Source organism: Tachysurus fulvidraco, chromosome 3 (assembly GCF_022655615.1).
Source record: "Tachysurus fulvidraco isolate hzauxx_2018 chromosome 3, HZAU_PFXX_2.0, whole genome shotgun sequence".
NCBI classification, from domain to species: Eukaryota; Metazoa; Chordata; class Actinopteri; order Siluriformes; family Bagridae; genus Tachysurus; species Tachysurus fulvidraco.
The window spans coordinates 18079558-18105241 of record NC_062520.1 but is presented as its reverse complement, the minus strand read 5'-3'; the positions used below and the strand labels follow the sequence as shown (position 1 = coordinate 18105241).

General features: G+C 38.2%; 2 protein-coding genes across 13 annotated transcripts in view; one reads left to right on the top strand and one right to left on the bottom strand.

The window, feature by feature from the left end:
- Nucleotides 1-5682: 5682 nt before the first annotated feature.
- Nucleotides 5683-7649, top strand: ccka (cholecystokinin a). Its single transcript, XM_027149118.2, has 3 exons — nt 5683-5834; nt 6705-6956; nt 7192-7649. The coding sequence occupies exons 2-3, from the start codon at nt 6707-6709 to the stop codon at nt 7311-7313; spliced, it is 372 nt and encodes a 123-aa protein (XP_027004919.1). The 5' UTR covers nt 5683-5834; nt 6705-6706; the 3' UTR covers nt 7314-7649.
- Nucleotides 6586-25684, bottom strand: part of trak1a (trafficking protein, kinesin binding 1a) — a 40736-nt gene continuing 21637 nt past the window's right edge. For 4 of the 12 annotated variants that reach the window (XM_027149116.2, XM_027149114.2, XM_047811034.1 and 1 more), the window contains 17 exons: nt 22811-22887; nt 20911-21027; nt 20541-20641; nt 19812-19920; nt 19293-19371; nt 18145-18275; nt 17943-18017; nt 17678-17815; nt 17175-17251; nt 16799-17032; nt 16388-16704; nt 14464-14799; nt 14305-14310; nt 12965-13067; nt 11264-12013; nt 9012-9054; nt 6586-6875 (listed from right to left, as the gene is read on the bottom strand). In XM_027149116.2, coding sequence (XP_027004917.2) covers nt 9012-9054; nt 11264-12013; nt 12965-13067; nt 14305-14310; nt 14464-14799; nt 16388-16704; nt 16799-17032; nt 17175-17251; nt 17678-17815; nt 17943-18017; nt 18145-18275; nt 19293-19371; nt 19812-19920; nt 20541-20641; nt 20911-21027; nt 22811-22861 — 2667 coding nt within the window. In that variant the 5' untranslated portion in view covers nt 22862-22887 and the 3' untranslated portion in view covers nt 6586-6875. Of the gene's footprint in view, nt 6876-9011; nt 9055-9964; nt 12014-12426; nt 12528-12964; nt 13068-14249; nt 14311-14463; nt 14800-16387; nt 16705-16798; nt 17033-17174; nt 17252-17677; nt 17816-17942; nt 18018-18144; nt 18276-19292; nt 19372-19811; nt 19921-20540; nt 20642-20910; nt 21028-22810; nt 22888-25075; nt 25374-25684 lie in introns of those variants that run through there. The other 8 variants (XM_027149111.2, XM_047811032.1, XM_047811035.1 and 5 more) reach the window with 8 other exon arrangements.

Here is a 25684-nt window from a genome sequence, read left to right as displayed (position 1 = left end):
GCATGTCTATCCTGAACCAGGTAAAAATTATGCAAAAAATAAATACCGAAGCCTGTGTGTGTGTGTATTATAGATAAAAAGACACAACAGAACAATGAGGTATGATTTCATAATTTGAAACTAAGTAAAATACAAAAAAAACAAAACATTATTTTAATCAGTTTATTTTAGTTCATCTAAAATTCTAGCACATTTGACTCACTGGCATAACATTGTCAAGAAGAAAAAGCTTTTCCTTGCACTGACTTTAATAATATTATTTCATGTCATATTTTATAAATTATCACAAATTTGCTAGCTGTTGAAATGGCTTAGTGTGTCAGACACAATTAAAAATAGTGCTGGAACAGTAGATGCTCTTGTTTACACTATTAACCATTTGGAAATTGGAAATGGCTTTTGTAGTATAACCCCTGACAAAAGTTGAGTATCATACCAACTAACAAATAAAACAAACCAACAGAAACAAATATCTCCATTTATCAGAGATAAATCTTGGAATATTGCTGCATAAAAATCCTCATCCATCATTAACTCAGCTTACCCTAATGTAAAGATTAGCAACATGATGGAGTAGCTGTGGTTTCACTGATGAATCAATAGGTCTTCTCTCCATCATTCACTCCTCCTCTCAGTCATTGCAGTCTGTCGATTCTATTTTCTGTCTTTCCTGTGGACTGCTGTATTCTTAGTATTGTTGGACAACTCATTCTTTCTACTTCTATAAACTGAATATGGGTTTGCATTTCTAACAAATTTCTTAAACGTAGGGTCTTCTGCCTTGTGATGGTCCAATTAAGCAGTGTCAAAGAGACTACTGATTGTTATTTTTGCTACACAACTGATTGCTTTCTTGTGGGAAAAGATGGACGACAGACTTTATTTGTCAGATATTTACTTTGCTATATACTGTAATGTACCATTCAGACATGTATCATTCAGACATCTGGATAGTTATTAGAAAATGGCTGTAGGTAACACAACAGAATTGATTTCTACTTAGAATTGAGTAGTAATGGAGAAAATGAAAAAGGGAAATGGCAAACTAATAACGGATAAAAAGAGATATAGTGTGTTTTCTTCACTTTTATTTTTCAACAGCTTTCCTTCATTGTCAAAGTAGAAGCTTGGGACTGTCCTGTTTTAAATTCAAGGGTCTCCAGTGAAAATACATCTAACATGAGAAACCAAGAACTGTTGGACGTCAAACTCAAGTTGGAGGAGTGGTGAACCTGGTTAGAGGGAATGCAGCATGTGGTCCTAAAGTACCTTAGTGTCATCTAAGGTACTTGAAATCAGTAAAACACCTTACATCTTCCCATGCTATACAGGAGTTGCTTTTCTCCTGTTGCTAGTTCATGATCTTTGATTGGCTATGATCTAAGCAATTATTCATTATACATTTAATCACTTACATGCCTCCTTCCTGAAGCATGAGCACCACTTTGGTGGCCATTGGCAGATTTTAAAAATCTGAGTCTGAGGACAAGAGGACATCAGCTTTACCCAATCTTCTTTCTTCGTTAAATTTCTTTGTATTATGTGAAACCAATTAATTGACTATATACAGTGATTCTTCATATATTCATTCAATTCTGGGGCATTTGTAATATATGCTCCAAAAACAGCGAGGGTTTAGTATTTGGGAAACACCCTGCAACTGTGTCATTGACATGTTCCATTCTGCATAAAACATGGAAATTTAACCTTCCAAATTGCCCTGACAATCAACCAGCACAGAATCTAGTAGCATCGAAGAACATGGATGTATCCATATGGCAATAGCAACAGAGTGCTGTTGAAAAGGCTCCCACTTCTCTGACTCACACTCTCTAAGTAATTGCAACTCTCATGTGCCAGCATTTTCTACCCACTCCAAATGATGGGTTCTATAATTGGGTTATTTAATGATGTTATTTCCCCGCACAGAGACACGCAGTTGCTCTTCATTGGACTTACCCTGATTGCTATTCACAAATTTTTTATTGTTATTATGAGTGAAAATATTGATTGGGCTAGGAGCTTCTTTAGGGAGCACTGACCTTCTCCACAAGTTAATCTGTGGAATCAGAGAAATATTGCAAAAAGAAGATGAGAGAAAGAAGGAGAAAATAGTTAAGCACAAATGATATGTCTGAGAAGCTTTGGTGAACCATTCACCTGAATTTTAAGCTGTCTGGTTTTCCTCAGCACTACGATATTAAAGAGCAGTGTTAGCTACATAAATAGTATATCTACATTTATTTACAATCCTGATAAATGTAGCTGCTAAATTAACATTAGAATATACTGTAATTGCCCTAGCCCTTTTATGAGCTTTATGCTGAATATCAGTGACATTTAAACCACTGATATTAAATTCACACTTTTTGGCAATTGAACAATGTTTTTATGAGAGAATATGGACTGTTTTTCCACAATAGTTAAAATGAACAATTTTCCACTACAGAAAAGACATAGAACATTTACTTTCTACCTTAAATTGTTTATTAAAAGTTCTAAAATTTTTTGTTTACTTCAAAATTTAAATAAAAATAATACAAATTTTCAGTGTAGTCTCAGATTTTTTTAGTCCTCCTTAAAGATTATGTTTTCTAATCTGCAGAAAGGGACATTGTATTCCGTCATGTAAAACAGAGATCATATTTTCTATGGCACTAAAACCATGGCACTACAATTAGGGTTTGTTCCTATGTTAATATGCTGGAGTAAATGTAGTCTATATTGGTTCATTGTAATTGATAATGCACAATGGTGTAATTCAGTACAGTGAAATGTAATTGGTCATTGATGGATGATTATACCCTTGCAGTTTCAACCCCCCCTTGAAAAAAGCTTTCAGACTGACAGAATTACAATTTTAAAAACTGTCCAATTAAGATGTGTTGAAAAGATTTAGCAAATATGAATATGAATTGCCTTCTAACATGCACATCCTTGCATCCATGAACATAAGCAACTAATAAAGGTTAACTGAAAGTTAAACATTATGAATTTCATTTGGATAATATTCATGAATTTATGATGAATGCATGAATATCATTCAAATTATTATTATCATTCAAACTCTAACCGAGTTCGAAAGGGCCTTGTGGCCAGTTTGAGCGCAAACACTGGCTCCAAATAAAAGTGTGCTTTGGTTCAAACCAAAAAACCTGATCCATACCTGAACAGCATGAGCGTCTCAAATTCTGTCCTCAAAAAAAAAAAAAAAGCTCAAGCTCAGTTTTTAAAAGCAGAGAGGAGTGTATAGAATATAATGAGATATAAAAGAGAGCCATGGAAGCCTTTTATCCACTTTATTCCCCATTGACCTTTATTTTACTTGCTCCTATCCCCTTCCACCCTCCTCCTCTTTTTTCACTCTTCTCCCTTTTGTCTCTTAGATTTGTTTCCCTGAAAGTCATTCTAACATTTGGCCTATGGAATATATTAAAGAGTGCCTTCTACTGGTTCAGGTGGTATTTCTATTCACATCCTTGGTTTGATTTTGGCTATTGCAACACAAAGCCAATATTTTAGCTACTGAATATTTTAGCAATTCCGTGCCTAGTGATAGAAAACAGAAGCTATAGTGTGGGGTGGACAGGTTGAGACAAGGCTATATTTGGGGTTGGCAAGGTGAGACACAGAGCTATAGTGTGGGGTGGGTAGGGTGAGACACAGAGCTATAGTGAGGTGTGTGCAGGGTGTGACACACAGCTATAGTGTGGGGTGGGCAGGGTGAGACACACATTTATAGTGTAGGGTGGACAGGGTGAGAGAGAACTATAGTGTGAGGGGGCAGGGTAAAACACATAGCTATTGTGTGGGGTGGGCAGGGTGAGAGAGAACTATAGTGTGGGGGGGCAAGGTAAAACACATAGCTATAGTGTGGGGTGGGCACAGGGAGAGAGAGATGTAGTGTGGGGTGGATAGGTAGAAACACGGCTATATTTGGGGTTGGCAAGGTGAAAGAGAGCTATAGTGTGGGATGGGCAGGGTGAGACACATAGCTGTAGTGTGGGATGGGCAGGGTGAGACAGCTATAGTGAGGGGTGGGCAGGGTGAGACACATAGCTATAGTGTGGGGTGGGCAGGGTGAGACAGCTATAGTGTGGGGTGGGCAGGGTGAGACACATAGCTATAGTGTGGGGTGGGCAGGGTGAGACAGAGCTATAGTGTGGGGTGGGCAGGGTGAGACAGAGCTATAGTGTGGGGTGGGCAGGGTGAGACAGAGCTATAGTGTGGGGTGGGCAGGGTGAGACAGAGCTATAGTGTGGGGTGGGCAGGGTGAGACAGAGCTATAGTGTGGGGTGGGCAGGGTGAGACAGAGCTATAGTGTGGGGTGGGCAGGGTGAGACAGAGCTATAGTGTGGGGTGGGCAGGGTGAGACAGCTGGTGCTCACACCTCACAAGATCAATTCAGAACAGTCATTCTGCTCAAACAGCAATCATATTTAGGATCGCTTCTGAAATTAAGCAGTTTAAGAAAAATTTCCTATGGCAGAGTAATAAATCTTATTAGATTTATAGATGATTTCAAATACCAAGTGCACATGAATTTCAGAACTGCATAAGACACTGTATAAATAAAAAACCCAATGAAGCAGTTAGCTAGCTAAACTAAAGGCAGAATTAATTCTCATATGATAATTATATGTAAATTTATTCCATATACCTTTCCTCATATAGCACTGGTTATCATATTTGTTATTATTTTGTGGCTTCATGTCTTTGTTGTACCTTTTGTGAAGCTATAACTGTAAGTCTAAGGGGAAACATAGTGAAACACTGCATTAGCAACAACAAATATGTGTTTCTATCAGATCATTTCTATCATACTGTATCTTTGAAGTACTGTATAAGTTGCATACTCTTTATACATTTAAAATGTAATTACAGCCTCTTTTATCAACAATTGACAATGGATTTACGTGCATTTATAACTGAATAAGATATTTTAAAAAAACCAAACATATTAGGTCTGGAGTGATATTTCAGGCCACCTCTTATCTTAGTTACCCCAATGTATACTATAACTGCTCCTGAACCTTATTATTGATTGGCTTTTTAAGTTTGTTATCCAGTTGCACAGTATTTTATACTAATTATTAGATGTCATTATGTTGAAAATGATTAAAATGTTTATGCCACCAATTTTTTATCCTTTACTGGTTTTACTGTAAATGTAAACAAAAATTATTTTTGTTCAAATATACATTGTTAGTGTAGAAATACTATTATTGTCTGTATAAAAATATTGCAGTGGTTGTAAAATTGTCCTCTAAAGTTGTGTCATATTTTAGTTGACATTTATAGCATTGGAATGGCTGTAGAGTCAGCTATGATAGAGGTGAATAAATGAAGTGTGCATGTGCGTGTGTGCATGTGCGTGTGTGTGTGTGTGTGTGTGTGTGTGTGTGCTAGAGAAACACACTCCTGTGAGTGACAATGTCATAGTGTGTATCCTGTAAAAATAAAGTACTCCATTCTGCGTCAGGCTTGCGCAAATGCACACACATGCACATATACGTGTAGACACACACACACACACACACACACACACACACACACACACACACACACACACACACACACACACACACACACACAAACAGACACACACACAGACACACACAGACACACACAGACACTAGGCAGTAGTGCGGCTGGTGCTGTGCGAGGCCACACAAAGCCAGCCCCCTGCAGAAGGATATATAAGGGCCGCTGTTTCACAGTGTGCTGAAGTTTTTCTCATTCATATTGGTTCAGCACAGCACATCTTCTTCTCACTCCATCTCCTGTGTCGCCTGCTGATCTTCTCTGCTGCACAGTCTCTGTCTCAGTGCAAGGTATTTCTTTTTCTGTCTTAATCTTTAAAATACTGTGTTGAATTAAGTTGAAACAACATCTATTCCATTTTTTTTATTTGAAGGGTTTTTTTAGTTCTTGCCAATATGATGATAAAAAATCATTTTTCATTTTTCTTTCTAGTTCAATTTGACATGACATTTGATTGGACTACAGTGGGAATATTCATTCTTATGATCTAATTTCCTGTATTTTGTATAATTATTACAACCTGTATTATAGAATGGCTCAGATCCCAAGCTGATGCTGTTCAACTCTTTTGAAAAAGCACTTGGATTAATGGAATATTTTTCTCTTTGTCTTTCTTTTAAACTCTGTATTTCACTATGCAAATACAATGCAAAAACTATTTAATTTTATAACGCAGAATCTCATGATTTATCTGTGTAATATAATATGTAAAACAACAACAATAACAACAACAACAACAACAACAACAATAATAATAATAATAATAATAATAATAATAATAATAATAATAATAATAATAATAATAATAATAATCAATGTATACCTATTGGGATTATGAAAAGAAAAATAGGCTTTAGGGACATTGCCCTGGGTTCTCATGCAGCGTGTATATTAAGAGCTGTCAATCCACATAATTAATATTTCATGCACAGACATTTCAGAAAATAATTTGCCTATTAGTCTGTATTGACTAAATCAAATTGTTACAGTTATGAGGTAATATTTTAGCAGCTCATGTCATATGAACGAGTCAAGTTGGTGTTAATATTATGCAATTACTGTAAGCTTTATTTGGTGCTGTAATGCTTAGGGGAAATATTTTATTACATTTCTATTAAAATTACCTGTAAAATGACATTTTCTCTGAATATGTGCTTTAGGCATGAACACTGGATTCTCTGTGTTAGTGCTGCTGGTGACTCTCTCCAGCAGCGGCTGCTTCTCCCACCCCGCACATGTAGTGCAAGAAGGGCAGTCAGATGGAGGGACTGTAGACGTACACACACGCCACACCCGTGCAGTGCTCCCCAGTGGCCAGCTCAACTTACTGTCTAAAACACAAGAAGAGAATGTGGAGGAGGATGCTGTGCGCAGGCTGAATGTACTGCTGGCTAAACTCATTTCCAGAAAAGGTAGTGTCATCTTCTACACTCATCACTCATTTTCTGATGATAGCCATGTTTTAAGTATTAAATAAATATCAACAGAGCATCAGGTAGCACCATACAGATTCTCATATGACCTTGTTGTTTTAGCATTGTTCTACATGAACCATATTTAGATGTTGTTTTGCCATTTTATAGCATGTTATACATTGCTTTTTATTGCAAATGGTAACCAGAGGATTGCCCCACCATCTCCTTGCAGATTCATATCGCAGGAGCCCGTCCCTCAACAGCAGGTCCAACCACAGAATAAAGGACAGAGACTACCTGGGCTGGATGGATTTTGGCCGCCGGAGTGCTGAGGAGTATGAATACTCTTCGTAATATCCAAACACCCATTCACCATTTTTAAGGAACCAATCAAACAACCAACCATGTGTACAGAGAGATCCATTTTAAGCCTTTTCCCAGCCAGTCATGGAATTGTTGGAGTGCCCCTTTTACATCTTATTTCTGTTGTAAATTTGTATAACGAAGATGATGCAATCAATATATGAATATGTATGTGTAACTCATACGGATTTTACATGCACTTACATTTTTGAGGGAACATGACAGGTAATGCTTTCTGTTTTATTTACTTACTTGCGTATTTCATTTTGTTCTTGCATTAGAAATATGTTAGATGTTTGAAAATAAATCATTGTCTTAACTCATTCACCCAGCTGTATTTTCTCTGGTGTTCAGAAGTTTGGATGTTACCTTTACACTCATCTTTAATAAATTTCATATCACATATTTATTCAAAAGCAAATGTGATGCCATGGAATAACTGATTAGATTAGACTCTGTTATCATGTTTGCTAGAGCAGAAGCTTTGACAGCTCTAGAGAAGGTTGCGATAAAGACTCAGATACTGGACACTTCTTCAATTCCGATGTTATTTACAAGATTTGAACCAAACCACTATGGAATGGCATATAAAATATTACTGAAGTGACAGTTTAAACTCCACCTATCCACATTGCAATGGAGCAGCATTTTTTAGTGCTTAGGGGCGAGAGCTTACAGTTAATGGCCACATAAACACACTCTCTTATTGATTATTCAAAATGGCAGTATGATTGTATGGGGCTTTTGACAACCTCTCTCTAGGCAGCCTTTAGGGAAAGCTCACTGCATGAGCAATAAAAGGCTTGCATTTGCTTGCACAATCCCGGAAACAGACAGACTGGGACGTAGCCTCATGCAGTCTATTATGCACACCACTTGAGTTAGCACATAATGGATGAATTGCAGGATGGCAAATGAGAGAGAGAGAGCAATAGTTTATAGAGAACAAAAGGCACCATTATGCCACAGGTGTGCCTCAATGAGAGGGGTTTCATTCTGTTAAGACAATAAAAAGTGAACCAATAAACCCAGACAAGCACATGTACACCCACACATGCGCAAACACATGCATGCACACACACTTATCCTGACATGAAAAGGCCAGGGCACTTAGATGTTCCAGTGCAATTCAAACACTGCCTTTGCTTGTACTCACCCTAAGACACGCATATGACTATGGACTGAGTATCTATCTAAGATGCTGTAGAAACAACCCCAAGCATATCTACATGCTGAAGAACAGAGTCATGCAGTGTAACAGTTTGACGGAGATAAATAAGGCTTTACATGGCAGTGAATTCCTTGGGGATCTCATTAAGCCATCAAAACAAACCGAAATCAAATCCCTAGCTATCCCTTTACCTTTTTGTCACTGAACCTTTTGGATCCAAAAAAGCTTAGGTGAGTGAATAGAGGTTATTACATTTTAATTGCTAAATTATTAGCAGGGGTGGAAAAAGTACAGGGAAAAAATGTAAAATGTACTAACTATTATTAATGAGTCTTTTAAACAATCTGTCTGTCATTCAATTAATCAAACAATAATTAAAATACAGACATACATAAATACATACATATTCTGCTGATTCATATTTGGTTCATTGATTAGCTATTGTTTAATAAATGCTGAGGAGGCATTAATAAAAACTAAACCTAGTTAGCAAATGTACTTACTTAAAGCTGACTTACCTAAACATGCATCTTTTGAGTTAAAGGCTGATATTTCGTTTTTCTGTGGGAGGCAAACATATTTTCCTGAATGAATCACTGGTAAAAGCTTAATACATAAACTTCAAAGGTCAAAATGAAAATATGTAAAAACAGAAAATAACATTCACAAATATTACAAATATTCAAGTCAATACTTTAAGTAAAATGTTTGAAAAATACTTATAAAATGCAATAACTCAAGTATTTTCCACCCATCCTGATCATAAATGAAATCTGATTTATAAAAGCAATATAAAAAGCAGGTTATCTATAGGGTGTTCTTCAAATGAAACGTCATGGTTTTTATCCATGTATTGAAACATACAGGCTTACGATATGAGAATAAACAAACCATTTATGTACATGTAATTCAATCTCCTTATGAATAAACGCTTTTCACTGTACGAAACACTATACTGTGAATATATAAGTAGCTGCTACTCATAAGCATTAAGTGTTTATCACTCTGATGCCATCAGATCATAAGCCTCCAGTCACTGAACACAAAAAGGAGGATGAATGAAAGCTATGAAGAGGGATGGGTACTTAGTAGAAATTACTGATGCAATGACTGGTATAATTTTGACTCATTTATTAACTTTTGTTCCTGTATTAATTCATAAAATAATCACTAGATAGTCAGAGCTGCACTCCAGAGTGAATATCACATCGATCTTATTTTATTCCTAGAGGAACCGAACATCCAGTGGCACAGGCTGATGTAATGCCTCTGATTTAGGTCAGTTTCTGGTGCGAGATATAAATTAAAACTCGTATCCAAATGAAAGCTAAAGCGCACTGATGGAACAAACGATTCATTTGAGAGTCCTGTGTGACTGTGAAAACATTTAACAGCCAATAAAATGATTGTGTAGTGTGATACATATTTTAACATTTAACTGAAAAAAGTGATTGGGGAAAAAAAAAAAAAGGACAATTGTATGAATATCTTTATTGTTGATGACCTCTGCATTCCTGAAAACAAATCAGGTTTTTTTTGACACTGACACTTTCCTTCATTTATTCAGTAATTTATGGCATTTTGTATAAAAACATATTTCTATCTTTACAATTTACAGTGTACAAGTGGCAAAATTTCCCTTTATGCAGTCTGAGGAAATAAAACCCATAACTGTAATGAACATAGGACACCTTTCCGATTCTGCAATACATTCAAGTCAAGGTTAACTGCATACACCTCTTTAACGGAAAAACCTTTGTAGCAACGTGATTTTCCAAAAAAAAAAAAAAAAAAAAAAAGGAGGAGGAAAAAAGATGGCTGTATGTGCTTGTAAGACATTTTGGATAAATGAAACATCCTTCATATATTATATTCAAAACTGCATTGCAGAATTAAGCGCCACCCTTCTGTTAGGGGAACACAATCACCTTATTACAGTGTTAACACCAACGTATACTGAGGCAAAGACTTCAGAATGAAAGTCACTCAAAATAAGGTTCAATAATAAATTACTGACATCAGGCACTATGATATTGCTATCAAAGGACAAAATCACACAATGCAATTAAAGCTTACAGTTCAGTCTTTGGAGAGAAATGACCTCTCACTAAAATACACACACTTTACGGCTTTTAAACAGAACAGAATACTGGCCAGAGGCTTCTGAAGCATCTGCAGTGTTACACTGTTTTGATCAGAACAGCTGGACACCATTATTATCCAGAAGGCTGAAATATTCTGCTTTTGATTATTTTATGCCTAGTTCATTAATTACATTTATTTAAACACACACAAAATGGACATCAGTTCTGTACTGTCTTGTCTGGGATCAGCATAAGGATGTTTTAGTGTTTCAGCTGTCAACACAAAAAGCAAGCCAGAGGTACTTTGAGCTTGGGAAGACCACATCAGTCAATCAAGATAACAGGGTTATGGTCTTTCAGCACAGTTATGCCAAAAATTCAAAATTAAAAAGTGCTTACAAACAGGCCTTATGCTACATTTTCTTGTAATGCATAAGTGCAATTAAATTATTCCACAGTTTATACAGTAGGGGATTAAAGAGTCAAAGTCATACTGTGGTCTCTCTGACTAAATTGCACTGTATGTGTGAAAAAAAATAATAATAAAATGGTATTACAGTTACAGCTGCTATACAAAATAATCTATACAAATTTCTTTTACAGGCAGGCACAGATGCTCTGTCATGAGAATAATGTATTTCACTAATGTATATACAGAGAATGACTGACAGAGAGGTGACACTCACTCCTCATGGAGGCTAGACTGTGTAGGAGGTCTGGGAGGCAGGAGCAAGTCTTCACTAGTTGGTCCCAATCCCTTCATTGCCATACTGGCCCCTACCATAACCGGGTAACTTCGGTTTCTCCTTATACCAGTCAGTCCTGCTATGGGGCTGGGCAGCCCAGGTTGGGTTCCATAAGAAGGCGTGGCTAAACCAAGCCCAGGACCCGGAGTTACAGCTCTAGGACCGAGGCTGAAGCGCTTCACCTTATCCACAAGCCGCAGATTGTGTATGCTCATCTCTGTCTGGCACTCAGATTCCGTGCACAGCTTGGCCTCTGCTCCACGCATCTCTTTCAGTATGGAACTGGCGGGCCGCGAAGCAAGGAAGTTCTCGTAAGGTGGGTCAGAGGGGCTGAAGTCTGCAGGCAGCACAGGGCTGTTGGGTTTGGATTGGCTGGGGGAGTTTGGGGGATTCGAGGGCATGGTGTCTGAGCCAGTGGGGAATGTTCTTGAAACAGATTGTGATGTGTCAGGTGTTTTTTCAGCCCTGTCCCAGCTGTGAGGGTTGTAGACAGCTGCAGAAATCCCACGATCCTGTAGGAGCCGCACCAGGCCCAGAGAAGTGCTGGTGGTCTTAGTGTGTTCCCGCAGATTAGTAAAGCTCTCAACCAGGCTGAGACGACGTGGCGTGCAGGGGGTAGAGGCTGGAGTAGAGTGCACACTATGTATGCTCTTCACACAGGATACCAGAGAGGGACCTGCTGCCATCACACTAAAACAAAAAAGAAAAAGAAAATATGACCTTAGATATAGACCTCAGTTTCTATTCAAGAGAGGCTGCACTGTAATGTGGACAAAATTTGTTCTCTTCATGCAGAAACAGGCAGGCAGTAAACACTTGCACACAGATGTCATGCATCACTCCTCAATGTCCTGTAGTCTTTAAAACAATGCTTTAAAACTTTAGTCTTTAAAACAAACACAGTCACCACACTATACAACAACACTGAGCTGGAAAAGTAGTTTTAACTACAAATAACCTTCACACTGCCACTTAATGTTAAATGAGAAGTTAGAGGCACCTCCTCTATAAAAAGTTACACTGGATAAGTTTGGTTAGAAAGACATATTAACATCATGTCTGTGGCCCAACATGCTGGCACCATGAGACATGGCACCTCTCACACTGAGTGGGTGTGGCTCAGAGAACCTGCTCTAAGCCTGGCCCCAAAACAACATGGTAAAGTGCTGCTTCCCCTTCCTCCTCATCCTCAGCCTCACATGACCTGTGGAGAGTCAATCGTATATACCGTGTGGCCGCTATGAGACACCTCGAGGGAAATGATCACGCTAAACACTTAAAACCCCTCACTGTTAGTGTGTGCATTATTACAACACCATTAATGTATAGTACATTTTTTATAATATATAAAGTTTTAAAATATATAAAGTGACAGACAAATAGTTTCTGTCAAAAACTGTGCATACAAAAACTGAAAAAAATATTCCCTGCTTAGACAGTTGCTGAAAAATTGTATTTAGTTTAGTCTGGAAGATTCTTAGGAAAGGTGTGAACAAGACTCAGACATAATGCCTGAAGATTATTCCTGCTCTTGGTTTAAAATCAGCTAAATGAAAACCACCAACTGGTAGGTATGACTGAAAAGGTCTACTGAGTCTTAAGCACCCTCTAGTGGTGAAAAAAATGTAATGCAGTGCTCACCTGGGAGTGACCCTGGTCAGCTCATCAGAGGGGTGGAGAATCCGGCAGGTAGTGAAAGTATAGGTTGAGTTCGTGTGAGACATACATTTACCAGGAAAATGCACTGGGAACAGCAAGAGTAAAGCATTAGTATACATCTATAAACACAGCCATACAGACAGAACTAGAACAGAATTCGATTTAAAACTGCATCAGAAATCGAAAAACTTAAACATGCACAACCTCCTCTAATAATCGCTGCTATTAGGGAGTTGAGGTTAAACAGATTTGCGCAGATACATGCAGTGAAACCTTTTTTGTAATTAGTTCAGACTTATGTTAGAGTTATTCTGATACAGTTTTAAATAGATTTTACACAATAGGACAAAAAGGATAGGCAAGAAGCAGGGTCATCAGGTATCATTTTCAGTTCATCACATACAGATAAAAACTGGAGCAATAATATGTCCAAAGAAAAAAGAAGCATGCACGTATGCTTGCAAGACAGAAAGTGAATATGCAACACTAAAGTGTGTGCACACGTATAGAAGTACTGCTGTGGCCTGACCTGTGTGTGTGTATGAGCATGACTGTGACCCACTGGCCTCTGAGAAATATTGCAGCTCGCTCTCAGGCATGTGCGTATGATCAGAGTGCACTCAGTTTTTAATAGAACATTGACACTTGACACTTGCACATTTTATTTGATGACATTTTCCTGGATGTTAGCCATGTTCTAAGATTCACTTAGGGGTGTGTGTGAGTATGTGTATCTGGCTGCATACACACACTCACAATGACTTCAATCTTTAAACATGTGTGTGTGCCCCTTTAGTTCTAGGAAAGAGCAAAGGAGCTATGAGTATCTAGATCACTGGAAAAGGATTGCTGTGAAGCAGGTACAAATTGCTGAGGCAAGATGTGTGTGTAGCTGGTTGGTCACATTCACACTCACTAAAACTCAAAGTGAAGCAGAAGAGAAAAAGGAACTTGAGTAGATTAGGTAAATTAATTGGCCGTGTGCAGGAAATGAGAATGAAGCCCGTGGTAGCAGCAGCAGAACATGTATAATAAACTCTAATAAGCATCTGCAGCAACATCTCTCACACTACAATCATTAAGTTATAATATGTAGCAAATCAATACACAAGACTGTAAACATAATTAATCCTCAAAATGAAGGTGGCTTAGAATATGTTTGTCTAAATTTCTTTCGCAGACCCCATTCTCATTTCACAGCACAAAGAGAAAATAAAGACGACAAACACAAGGTATATATGTAACAACAAAAAAAAAATCACTATACTCAAAACCACTGTGACAGCACACTGCAGGCAGGGATGAGGTAGTTGTGAGCTCACTGTACTCTGTGTAGCAGGAGAAGGATCACAGACATGAGACACGTGACAAACAGGCAAATGTCCCCAGCATGCTTCTACATTCCACTGGGATTTTCTGGGTGTGGGCAGTGGGTGGAGTTTGTAGTTAACCCTAAGGTCAACATTAAGATACTCCCTCACCAGATGCCATTTCCTCCTCTTCATCCTGTGTATCTCTACCCATCTCCTGAAGCTCTGGCTCTTCCCCTCGTCTCCCTCCTCTGTGCTGTTCCCCGTGAGGATGGAGGTTGGAGCTCGGTGAACAGGGCAGTGAGCCCAGGCCTGAGGTGGAGAGAGTGGGATGAGAGTTCTGATGCTCTCCTGGCTCATCTTCCTCCAAGTCTGTGAACCTATAAACCTCCTCAAGGTCAAGCTGGAGATGGCGGAAGCCCTTGGTAACTACCCCTGGCCGAGGATCCAGAATGCCACCAAGGTTTGGCTGGGCTAGCTGCTGCCATGCATGCAGAGTTGCTGACCCTGAGAGAAATCACAGTAAGACAAGCAGGGATCAGACACAGAACACTGTACTTCATGGCTGTGTGATCAGATCATCAGATTTGTTGATACTAATTAAGAATGGTAGCAGTTAAAATGAACACTAATAGCGTGTAAGTGTTCAGGGTGAACTTCTGAACATACACATACTGAGAGTAACAATTTCCGCATATACAGATTATAGGAAAGATGTGCTTGAAAAAATGATTGAATGTTGTGAAGCAAGCAAAAGCCTTGAAAGTTTATAAGGTAATGGCTCACATTAGGTAAAGTGTTTTGCAAATGTCTGAGCAATAACAATTCAAACTAATAAAACTGGTCTCCAAAAACTGTCAAAAGTTATAAACAATTAACATGATTAGGATGCGACAAATTGTCAGATTAAAGCGAGGCTAATTTCCTTCTCTAAACATCCCATAACACTGCATAAAACGGAAGGATATTGCACTTTTAATATCCTTAATGACTGTAACCTCAGGAAATACACTAATCAGTGTCTTTGAAAAAGGCTTTTGGGTGACGTATGCAGCCTCTGCTGGCTATATAATAGGAGATGAAAAAATCTCAGACCAGAAATCCCACATTTGAACAAATCATTGAATCCCAGGGACATTGCAATACCTTACATCAACAGATTTAACATAGAAAGAATCTACTTCCTAAATCAAAAAGATTGCCACAGGCTGTCAAACATGAAGTTGGTTTGATCATGCATGCATTGCTCTGAGGGTTAAGGAACAGACAGAGTGCTTGGGGGGAAAAAAGAGAGAAGAGGAGAAATGTGAGAAAATAAGGGTAGAATTTATTGAATTTAAAAACATACTGAAATACAAGGTAAGACGATGGTTAAACTGCAAACTGAAATGTGACTGAAGGAATATATAATATAGAAGAAAACAGGAAGAAAAGGGAAAAGAAAGAAAACAACTGTACCAAAACAACCAGAGAGCAAAGTCATGCTGAACGCTAACTGTGGATGAATCAAATGAAAACATTATTTATACAGGTGACACAGATGTGTGTCTTTTTTTTTTTTTTTACATAATCTGCATTTCACTTCATAGTGAAATGAAACTCCAATGCTTCATTTGACTCAATTAGACTTAAATATACAATTACCAACTTGATTCCTAAATTGTTTTACATAAAGAGGGGAAAAAGCGATAGTACTACCAGCAGGTGGGAGTAGCGAGCTGAAATTGATAAATAGCCTTGAATGGCCTACTGCTCTCTTAAGAACTGATGATTTATTACTGGATATTATAAGAAATTATAATATGAATTAAATACTAACACACACCTATCAACTAACAAGTATTCACACTGTCAAATATTAGATATTTTAATATTTCATAATGAAAGCTATAAAGTGCTATATATATATATATATATATAAAGTTGTGTGTATGCATTTTCACAGAGTGTAGCTAAATCTCAAACCAGCAGCGTGGCTGAGTGTGTCTGAAATAGAAAGAGTGCTGTGTAGAGAGGTCGTCTGAGTTCTGGTGTATTAGAGCCCAGAGAGTATCTAAGAGATGCAGGGCCAAAGGCCTGCCTTTGTGCTGGTCACCTTCCAAAGGCTTGACGATCTGCAGCTTCTCTGGCAGGTAGGAGCGACTGCTGTACACAGAGTAGACCGAATGCAGGGTGCCTATAGATAGGATGCTGTCTGCACGTGTGAGTGACCCTTCTTCTCCATCACTGTCTCCACAACGCTCTCTTTTCTCCTCGGCTAGTGCCAGCAGTTTGCGTTCCCTCTCCTCCTCAAAAAAACGACGCTCACTCAGGTAGTTGTCACGGCGAAGCGAGAGCCGCCGTAGTGCTGCCTCCAGGTCGTGAGAACCAGGTGTACCAGGAGTACCAGGCTTCTTGTTTGAGTCTTCTGAACTGAAGGAACAAATGAGAGAAGGAAGAAAAAATTACATTTTCTCAGAGAAACCTGTGAGACAAGGATTAAAAATATATATTAAATAATCCTTACCACTCCTGTGGTGAGTGTGTCTCCAGCATCATGCTGTTTGTGCGGTTGTCCATGAAACTTCCTTCTCCCCCATAAACACTGGATCTGGGTGTGCTCAGACAACTGGAGCGCCTAGAATTCAAGGAGGACGTCTGATTTGAGCCTGGGATGTTCATGGGAGAGGGGCAGAGTGAGCGCTGGCGAACCACCTGATTGATATTGCGCACTGTTTGGAAGACTCGCTTCGGGTGTAACCTGAAAAAAATAATTTGCGTGAGTACACACACACATTAAAAACACATTTTGAAAATACTCATTGTACACATTTCGAACTTACACCAATAATAATAAGAGAAATTAGATATGGGCACATTATTATATATAGTGACACCGATACCTCTGATCTTCCACTTCCGGGTCAGACATCTGAATCTCTTTTCTCATGGTCCCTTCGATTTCAGCAGCTAAGGAGTCCTGTTCCATATATTCAGTGTTAGCCACTGGGAATAGATATTTCTGGGTCTACTGTAATGGCCATTTACATCACTTAGCTGGCTAACCACAAGCACCAGAATAGTTTTGGCACTGTATAGTCTCAGAACATAGAAAAAAAAAAATCTACCCCTCAAACTTTCCTCTCTGCATAATTAGACATATTTACATGGGTCCACAATAACATGCAAACTCACTAGGCATCTATGCAAAAGCATTGCTATAAATATTATTGATCTAGACTTAGACAAAAGCCATCAGTCTGGTGACATACAATACTTCATAGCTGTACTACGAGCACAACGACAACCATTGATTTCTGCTCATTTTAAAAGTCAGCAGAAGAAAATTTATGCTACTCTTGCATTTCAGTATTCAGTCAGCCTATTGTGGAACTTTCTCTCTCACCATGGGGAAAAAGCCGAGTGAGTGAAAGCGGCGTGGAGTGCTTTGTGGCACCGTTTTGTTCCTGAAGTTCTTTAACTCCTCTTGGGCTTCATGAAGCATCTCCATACACTCTGCATACTTATCCTCCAGTTCCCGTAGCTACACAGTGAAAGAGAGGGCAAGTGATCTCTTGAGACTATCTGTCCACCTTTGAAAATCTCCTGAAGTTTGAATATGCAGATTATTCTATGTGACTAAAGTGCTGCGAGTTTTAGGATGACATTACCTCAGCAGTAAGCTGCCTTTGGGCATCCTTAGCAGCTCCTAGGTGCTGTGTGAGCTCCTCATTTTCTACTGCATACTGCAAAACACACATTCACACACAAACACCATCATCTATAGTCCTGTAAGATGCCCAAACAGAACTCAAAACACATGCAGGCTGACTGAGAAACAGAATGTAACCAATCAATAAAGTTTGTACTTACACATTTAACCTTTTTCTGGAGATCCACTATCTGAGAGAGCAAGTGTGTTATCTCTTCCTGCTGCCTGGAGGCATCTTCTGCCTTCTTTGCCAGCTCCTCTGCAAGTGACGATAGCTGTATGTTAGCATCCCCTATGAGAAAAGAAGAAATCTTTTGTTTTATTTAACTTCTTTGCTGATAAAATCCTCACAAAATCTATATCTGATGCTTTAATATTTTGCTTACAAATTCACATTTCTGAAAGATATTGCACAGATAGATTCAGTAAGACAGTAATGCTTTAAAGGGAAAAGGAGTGATAAAATGAGCAAACCTGTTGGAGTTTCCTGTGGCCAAATAAATAAATAAATAAATAAATAAATAAATAAATAAATAAATAAATAAATAAATAAATGGGAAATCTTTGAAAAATCTGGTTTTAGCCAAAATGTAACAAATATTTTTACCAAAAAGGACTGGAACTATTTTTATATACTAGCCCTAAATGTTTGCCTGCAAACATCATACTGTAATCTAAGAAATAAAAAAAAGTGTTCAGTCTTTCTAAAGATGGCTAAAACTTGGCTAGCTATAGTTTGAGGAAATTGTTGGACAGCTCTGTGCCATAGCCAAGTGGAAGCCCAATCAATTTAGTTTCTAAACAGATCACTTCATGAAATCCTGAAGTTTTTAGAGTTACAGTATTGCATCAATTGAAAGGTTTCCCTATTAGATTTATACAATCACAATTTAAAACAAACCCAATCAAATGCAGCTCACGGTTTACTTTTACTTGAATCATGGTCTATGAAAAGATACTGAAAATAGTTCTGTGGATGTGTAACCTCAATTTTGACCTACTTACATTAACAGGACTGAGAGCATCAGCAACACACTGTACTAACGATGCCCTGACTAGTAATCAAAGAGACAAGAGAAAATAAGACAAAATGAACCTTCATTAATGCCTCAGAGGGAAATTAAAATGCTGTCACGGCATGATACGGCATTATATGAATAGTGAGGTCGAAAGAAAAGAAAAAAAAAAGAAATATGACCATAGCTTTGTCTTAATATATTAAGTATACAGAAGAAGGATTTGGAGCTGTTTCTAATTCAGAAGATCTCATTGTGTAGATGGTAGTGACAGTGCAGGCAGGTGTACTCACTGAGCTCTTTCACACAGTCATTAACCAGCTGCTGTTCCTTCTCCTCATAAGAGATGGTCTCTGTCTCCAAGTGACACGCCTACTCAAACATGTCAACATTAAGAAAAAGAGAGCTTGTGTTACCAGAGAGTATAATAGTGCCACCAGTTTGACCTTCAACACACGTACAAAGCCTATAGCGGCATCATCTCAGTACAACCTTTGAACATGTTATGGAAAGTTTCACCTTCTCATCATGATGAAATAAATTCTATTGCCAAAATATTTTGTATTCTGAAAAAAAAAGATTTTGTCTGTGAATGTGTGTGCATTCAAGAGTATTTGGCCAGTAAAAGATATAAAAATTAAATGCTGTCTAAAATTCTATTTGAGTTATAAACAAATGGTACATGATCCACTCAGTAATGTAGGAGAACGCATGCTGCGCTATATGAATAAAGAGGCAGGTTGTGGTAGACGTTTTCTTACCATTTAATTTTCTTGTAATGTGAGCTGTGCATTGCTACATTAGGCTCTCACCTCAGATCGCAGAACAATGTTCTCTTCCTCCAGGTCTTTGAGCTTCTTCTGCAATGAGTCCAGAGGGAAGTAATTTGGCACAGACACTGAGGAGTCATTTCGTGGGATCCTGACAACATCATAACAAAAGAGAATGTAGGATTAGTATATCAACTTGAGAGAAAAACTTCAGAGAGTAAAGAAATAAAGTTATACAAGACATTTGGTTGCTATAAGAAATTAATCAACAGCAGGGTGATGTGCTGCGGCCTGATGCAAACCCTTCTATAAATGTTCACAACGTCTCCATACAGAAAGCTTAACAAAAGCAATGATTAATTGTTATTGGTCGCACAGAACACAGGACATATGGTGTAAAACAAACTGTACTGGCAACACTGTTTGAAATATTACATGAAACCCAGCTACTGAAATGCAGTTAAAAGAAGCTAGAAAATATGTCTGCCTAAATGCTTATACAACGACATGAAAATAAATACATGTTAATAAATGCTATTAGCCACTAAAGCTAGCAACAGCTTTCCTATAAAATCAAAGCCTAAAGTAGCTTGTGATGCATGAATGATAATCTGTAACAGAGCAAAGTATTTAACACTATCAAATCAGGAGCGTTGAAACAATCAGTAAGAAAATAATTATTGTCATAATAGCAGAAAGGCTGGATGAGTGTAGCATGAGTGTCAAGTAGAGGTTAAAAAAAATCAGAAAGGTGGCGGTTTAAAGACTCACGGTGTAGAAGTGACTGACTCTCCCTCGCTCTCCTCAGCAGCGCTGGTGTAGAACTGGAGCAGTTCATCTTTCATAGAAAGATCATGACGCAGCTGAGAAACCTGCACAAAAAGCAAAGTATTCAGGGCCTTCAGGTCAGTGCAACAACACAACACGGCAACAGCTACAACATATTGCCAGGTAGAATGCAGGTTAGAAACCAAGAGTGAGTAATGACATAGCCATGGTACAGTTATTAACACTTCCATATGGAGTTTTAAAGATCTTTGTAATTCATTTAGTAAAATTGAATAAGGATAATTAATTATTATTAAGTGATTGATGAATTATTTTTGTGCTGTAAGCTCAGAAAGCTAAAACTGGGTCTCACCTCCTCTCTAATGTGCTCTACTTGCTCTTCCAGAAACTCATTTCTTTCACTCAAGGTTTTGTTTTTCTTCAGTAGGGACTGACCTATGCGTGCTGCTAACTCCAGATCCCGTTCTTTCTGCAGAGAGATAAGAGTAAAACATGGCTGTATTAAATCAACAAGACCATACTTACTTTTTAAACATTAATCCTTTAACCATATTTTTAAACAGATTGCAGCTATAGGGAATGCTAACCTGCAGTTAAAATTGTTAGTTAATTTTTTACATTCATATGGTTTATCAGTGTAAATCATTTTTCTCCCTAATTACTCAATCCAATAATATAACATCGTGCTTGACCTGTCTTCAGCCCACAGGTTGTCTTTAATATATTACTTGATCAAAGGGAGAAGAAAACCAGGAAAAAGAAAGATGCAAATGTTCCGCTCCATCTAGGAAAATTGTCCATCACCGCTACTTCCTTGTTTAGCTCTGGGTGCCTGGGTGATTAAACAATAGCCCATTAATTCAGCTTTATTTCCCTATTGCAGACAATGTCACAATCTGCATCAGGATGTTTTTAATCCTGCTTTAAGATCCTTAAAGAACAATTCTGGTGCAACAGTGGTGAGGAAAGACCTTGAGATGAGGGAACGGAACCCAAACTCATGAGGGAACGGAACCCAACCTCTTCTGGGTGAGACAGCGAGTAAATAAACACTTATATAGAAACAACGTAGGCTGATATTTATTACCACACTAGGACATGACTCTGTTTGAAATTAAATTTAATTTCTATCTACAGTCCCACTGAATCCAGTACTACAGCAGAGGTAGCGACATCATTAGTGAACGTGGCAAAGGATACATTTTTCATGAGTTCTAACTTAAAACTTGAAAGCTCATCAGATGAGGATGAAAAGGAAGAAGGGAAGTTAGATTCACCTTTAACAGGAATGTACAAATCAATTTGAGGTTGCTAACCAGCTAGCTGACAGGTTATCAGGATCCGTACGTGTGTGTGAATCAAAAAAACTAATTTGGCCGTATCGCATCCAAAACATTGCTCAGCATTGTTTTCTTATTCATATATATTCATTGTACCATACAAGAACCAGAAACCGGGCACGAGCAATCACTGCTGACCCTTCACACACTGAACACAACCTCTTTCAGCCTACGTCCCTTCTCTCAGGCACTACAGAACTTTAACAAAACTGCCAGACACAGGAACTGATTTCTTTCCTCAAGCAATCACCCTAATTAACAACTCACCATATTTAAATTCCCTGCTTCATATCTACAAGTACTGCATTATCAGAACTGTCAGTCATCACATCATCCGTATAGGTTCCACACTATTGCTGCTGCATATTGCACAAAAGCACAAAACTGCACAATACTGTTATTTGCACTGTCATGCACTTCTCACACTTTATGTATATGACTGATCAGTAATATACTCTGTATTCCAATTTAATACTCATACTGTCTATGTTGTCTCACATTATCTGTATTATCTCACATTGTCTGTTTTGTCTTGTATAGTCCAAGCTAAAGGCATAGTGTTATTTATGTCTGTACTTTTGAGAGTCACCAACAGCTGGAACCAAAAATTCCTTGTGTGTGTGAACGCACTTGGCCAATAAACCTGATTAATAATTCGGATTCTGATTCTGATTCCACACTTGCAACCACACTGTTGTACTGAAGATGATTCAGTTTGTGATGACCTAAAGATAAATCACAGCTGTGCTGATATTCATTAAAACAAGTTCTCATCATTAAAACAATAGTAATGTGAGAGCTAGAGCACAAAATGGCTGCTGCTCCTCTATTTTTAACATTCATAGCTGTGAAAAAGCTTTGCACCATCCTACACAAATCTGAATAAAAGCAGAATAGCAGTGACTAGCTTACCTCTTCAAGCAAACGTGTAACAGCATCTATGTCGTTGTACGTCTTAGTCATCTGGCCCACTCTTTCAGCACACAGAACTGCACAGAAAACAGAGAGAAAATGCAAATATGATATGGAAACTATTACCATATCTGTAAAGTTCTTTAAATGAAAATGACAGTAGACTAAGGAGTATTGATTGAGTAACAAGCTTTATATGAGTATACTTAATTAGTATAGGGGTGATTCGGTAGCCTAATGGTTAAGGTGTTGGACCACCAATCAGAAGGTAGCTCAGTTGTATAAAAGGAGATTGAGTACGCACACAACCCTACATTGCAGTCCCAATATACAGATACCTGTTGGTAATTTAAAGCTCCGAAAGTATAACATTTCTGAGGCTGAAGCTAAACACAATACAGACCAGCAAATACCCATTTACAGAATTAACACATTTACAACGTGTTTAAGCATTACAGTGTTACATGCAATAAAAGCCATGTGGCTATACTACTTGCTTACATAGAGTAAATCTGAGCTTCTGAAACATTCAGGCCATCTATGGCAATGGACAAAGCTGATGTCCATACAACTGGATAGCACATAACAGACACATATCTGAAAGTGAAAGTGACGTGACATACTGAACGGCTAAGTATGGTGACCCATACGAATTTGTTCTCTGCATTTAACCCATCCAAAGTGCACACACAGTGAGGCCATCCTTAAAAATATTCTTGTTTGCCGTAACCCGACCGACCCAATTTTCTATTTTTTTTTTTTTGCTTTAAGTCCGACCGACTTGCCGGTTGTAAATTTGCGTTAAGACCGACCTTTTTTTTTGACGACCCAGTCAGTGACGTCACGATATGCTAATTTGTTTAAAGTCATACCATCACCAAAATTGTACTTTTTTTTTTTTTTTACATTGAAACTTGAAAAAAAAATATATAGAACTACCTTTTTTTTTTTTTTTTTTTTTTACTGTTACTGCAAACCAAAATATTTTTAAGGATGGCCTGAACTCACACACACCATGAACACACACCCGGAGCAGTGGGCTGCCATTTATGCTGTGGTGCCTGGGGAGCAGTTGGGGGGTTCGGTGCCTTGCTCAAGGGCACCTAAGTCATGGCCGGCCCGAGACTCAGACCCCCAAACTCGAACTCTAACCATTACACCACGACTTCCAACAATGTTTTTATCTGTAACATAAAGCTTAAACTTTACTGTCATACTCTGACTGACACATTCACAAGTAACTAAATACTTTCTATTGTTCTTCATTGCCTTTTTAAAGAAATCATTCTGATTCTCGCATGTCATGAGAAAGAAACTGAAGTTAGTTACCTGTATCTGTATGACTGTGTGCAATGAATTGCTGCAACATGATACGATAACTGCACGAACACAATGTCTTTCAGGTTTTCCCAATAATTTTGATGGTAAGTGAGCTTCATGAAACACTTTAAAACTTTCTGCCAGTATGCAATGCTCACATCATGCATTATAGGGACAAAAAAGCCATCAAATAGCTCACAATCTTTCTGACACTGACCAGATTCATTCAGGCTTTATTATTTTAGAAGTAATCAATAGAAATTAACCATCAGAATACAAATTGGTTCTTTCATTGACAATATGTGCTGAAATGGGTTAAGTAATAGCTCAGTGGTTAAAGTGTTGGACTACTGATTGGAAGGTCTTGAGTTCAAATCCCCCACGTACTAAGCTGACAGTCCTGGGCCCCATGCATGACCCCAACCCTGAATTGCTCAGCTACATAAATAAGATAAATGTAAATCGCACCGGATAAGCACATGTGCCAAATGCAATAAATGTAAAGTCAAACAGGCACCAGCAAACCTTTCTCAGGAACCACATAAACTAAAGATGGATGTCAATCAGATAAAAATCCAAAGCTGTGCCAATTTGTTTAATCATTGTAAATCATTGCTGATAACCATTAAATCTCAGACTTCCACCCAATGAGGGAGTGGTGCAGATACCAGTGTGACGGAGTAACTAGTCTTACATAGAGTCATCACAGTGTCCTACTGCGGTCTAAAGAATTCAATTTAAATCAAATGGTACATCATGTCAAACCATATGATTTCAATGACACAAAAAGTGTGTAAATTATACAGAGACTCCTAGAAAGCCAAACCTGCTCTGGAGTGCATGTTTGAATACCAGAAGCTTAAACACTATACTGATATAAATTCAGCTAGGAAGAGGTGTCTGCTTGAGGCAAAGTCATTTTCAACATTAGAAATGAAACAGTACCTTCTTCCAAAGTATATGGTTCCTCATCATCCTGTTCATCATCAGCATAGTTTGAACTGGTAAACCTAGACAGAGCTGAACAATCCAGCACCTCGGACGTGTCATACTCGTAGCTTTCCTCAGCTAAGTTGTGAGGAGACAATTCCATGGTCTTAAAAGACTAGTGATACAATGCCAGGCCACTTGGCCGGAGGTCTCGAGCTTGCTGCAATGTTGTCATGTTTTTCTATTTATTTTCCTACAAGAAACAAACCTCTCAGTTGTACACACAACACTGCCTAGTGCCCACACCTGCCAACAGGCTGTGACTCAGATGCAGGCCACAACCATTTACCTAACTCTCTAAGGGAGTAGCACATATAATCTCCTCTAAATAATATTAGTAAAGTTTAATTCAGTGACTATGACTTAATGTTGAAAACATTTCTATAAGTATTTAAAATGGTAACACTTGCACAGTACATCTATTTCAAAGAAGTCAGCCTTTACTTAACTAAATAAAAATTCAACACCCCCTGTTTAGAATCCAGAATGGTTTGTTCCATTAATACACCATGACAACCTGTTAAGGCGAAACAGAGTTATCTTTGGCTACACCTGTTGAGTAGG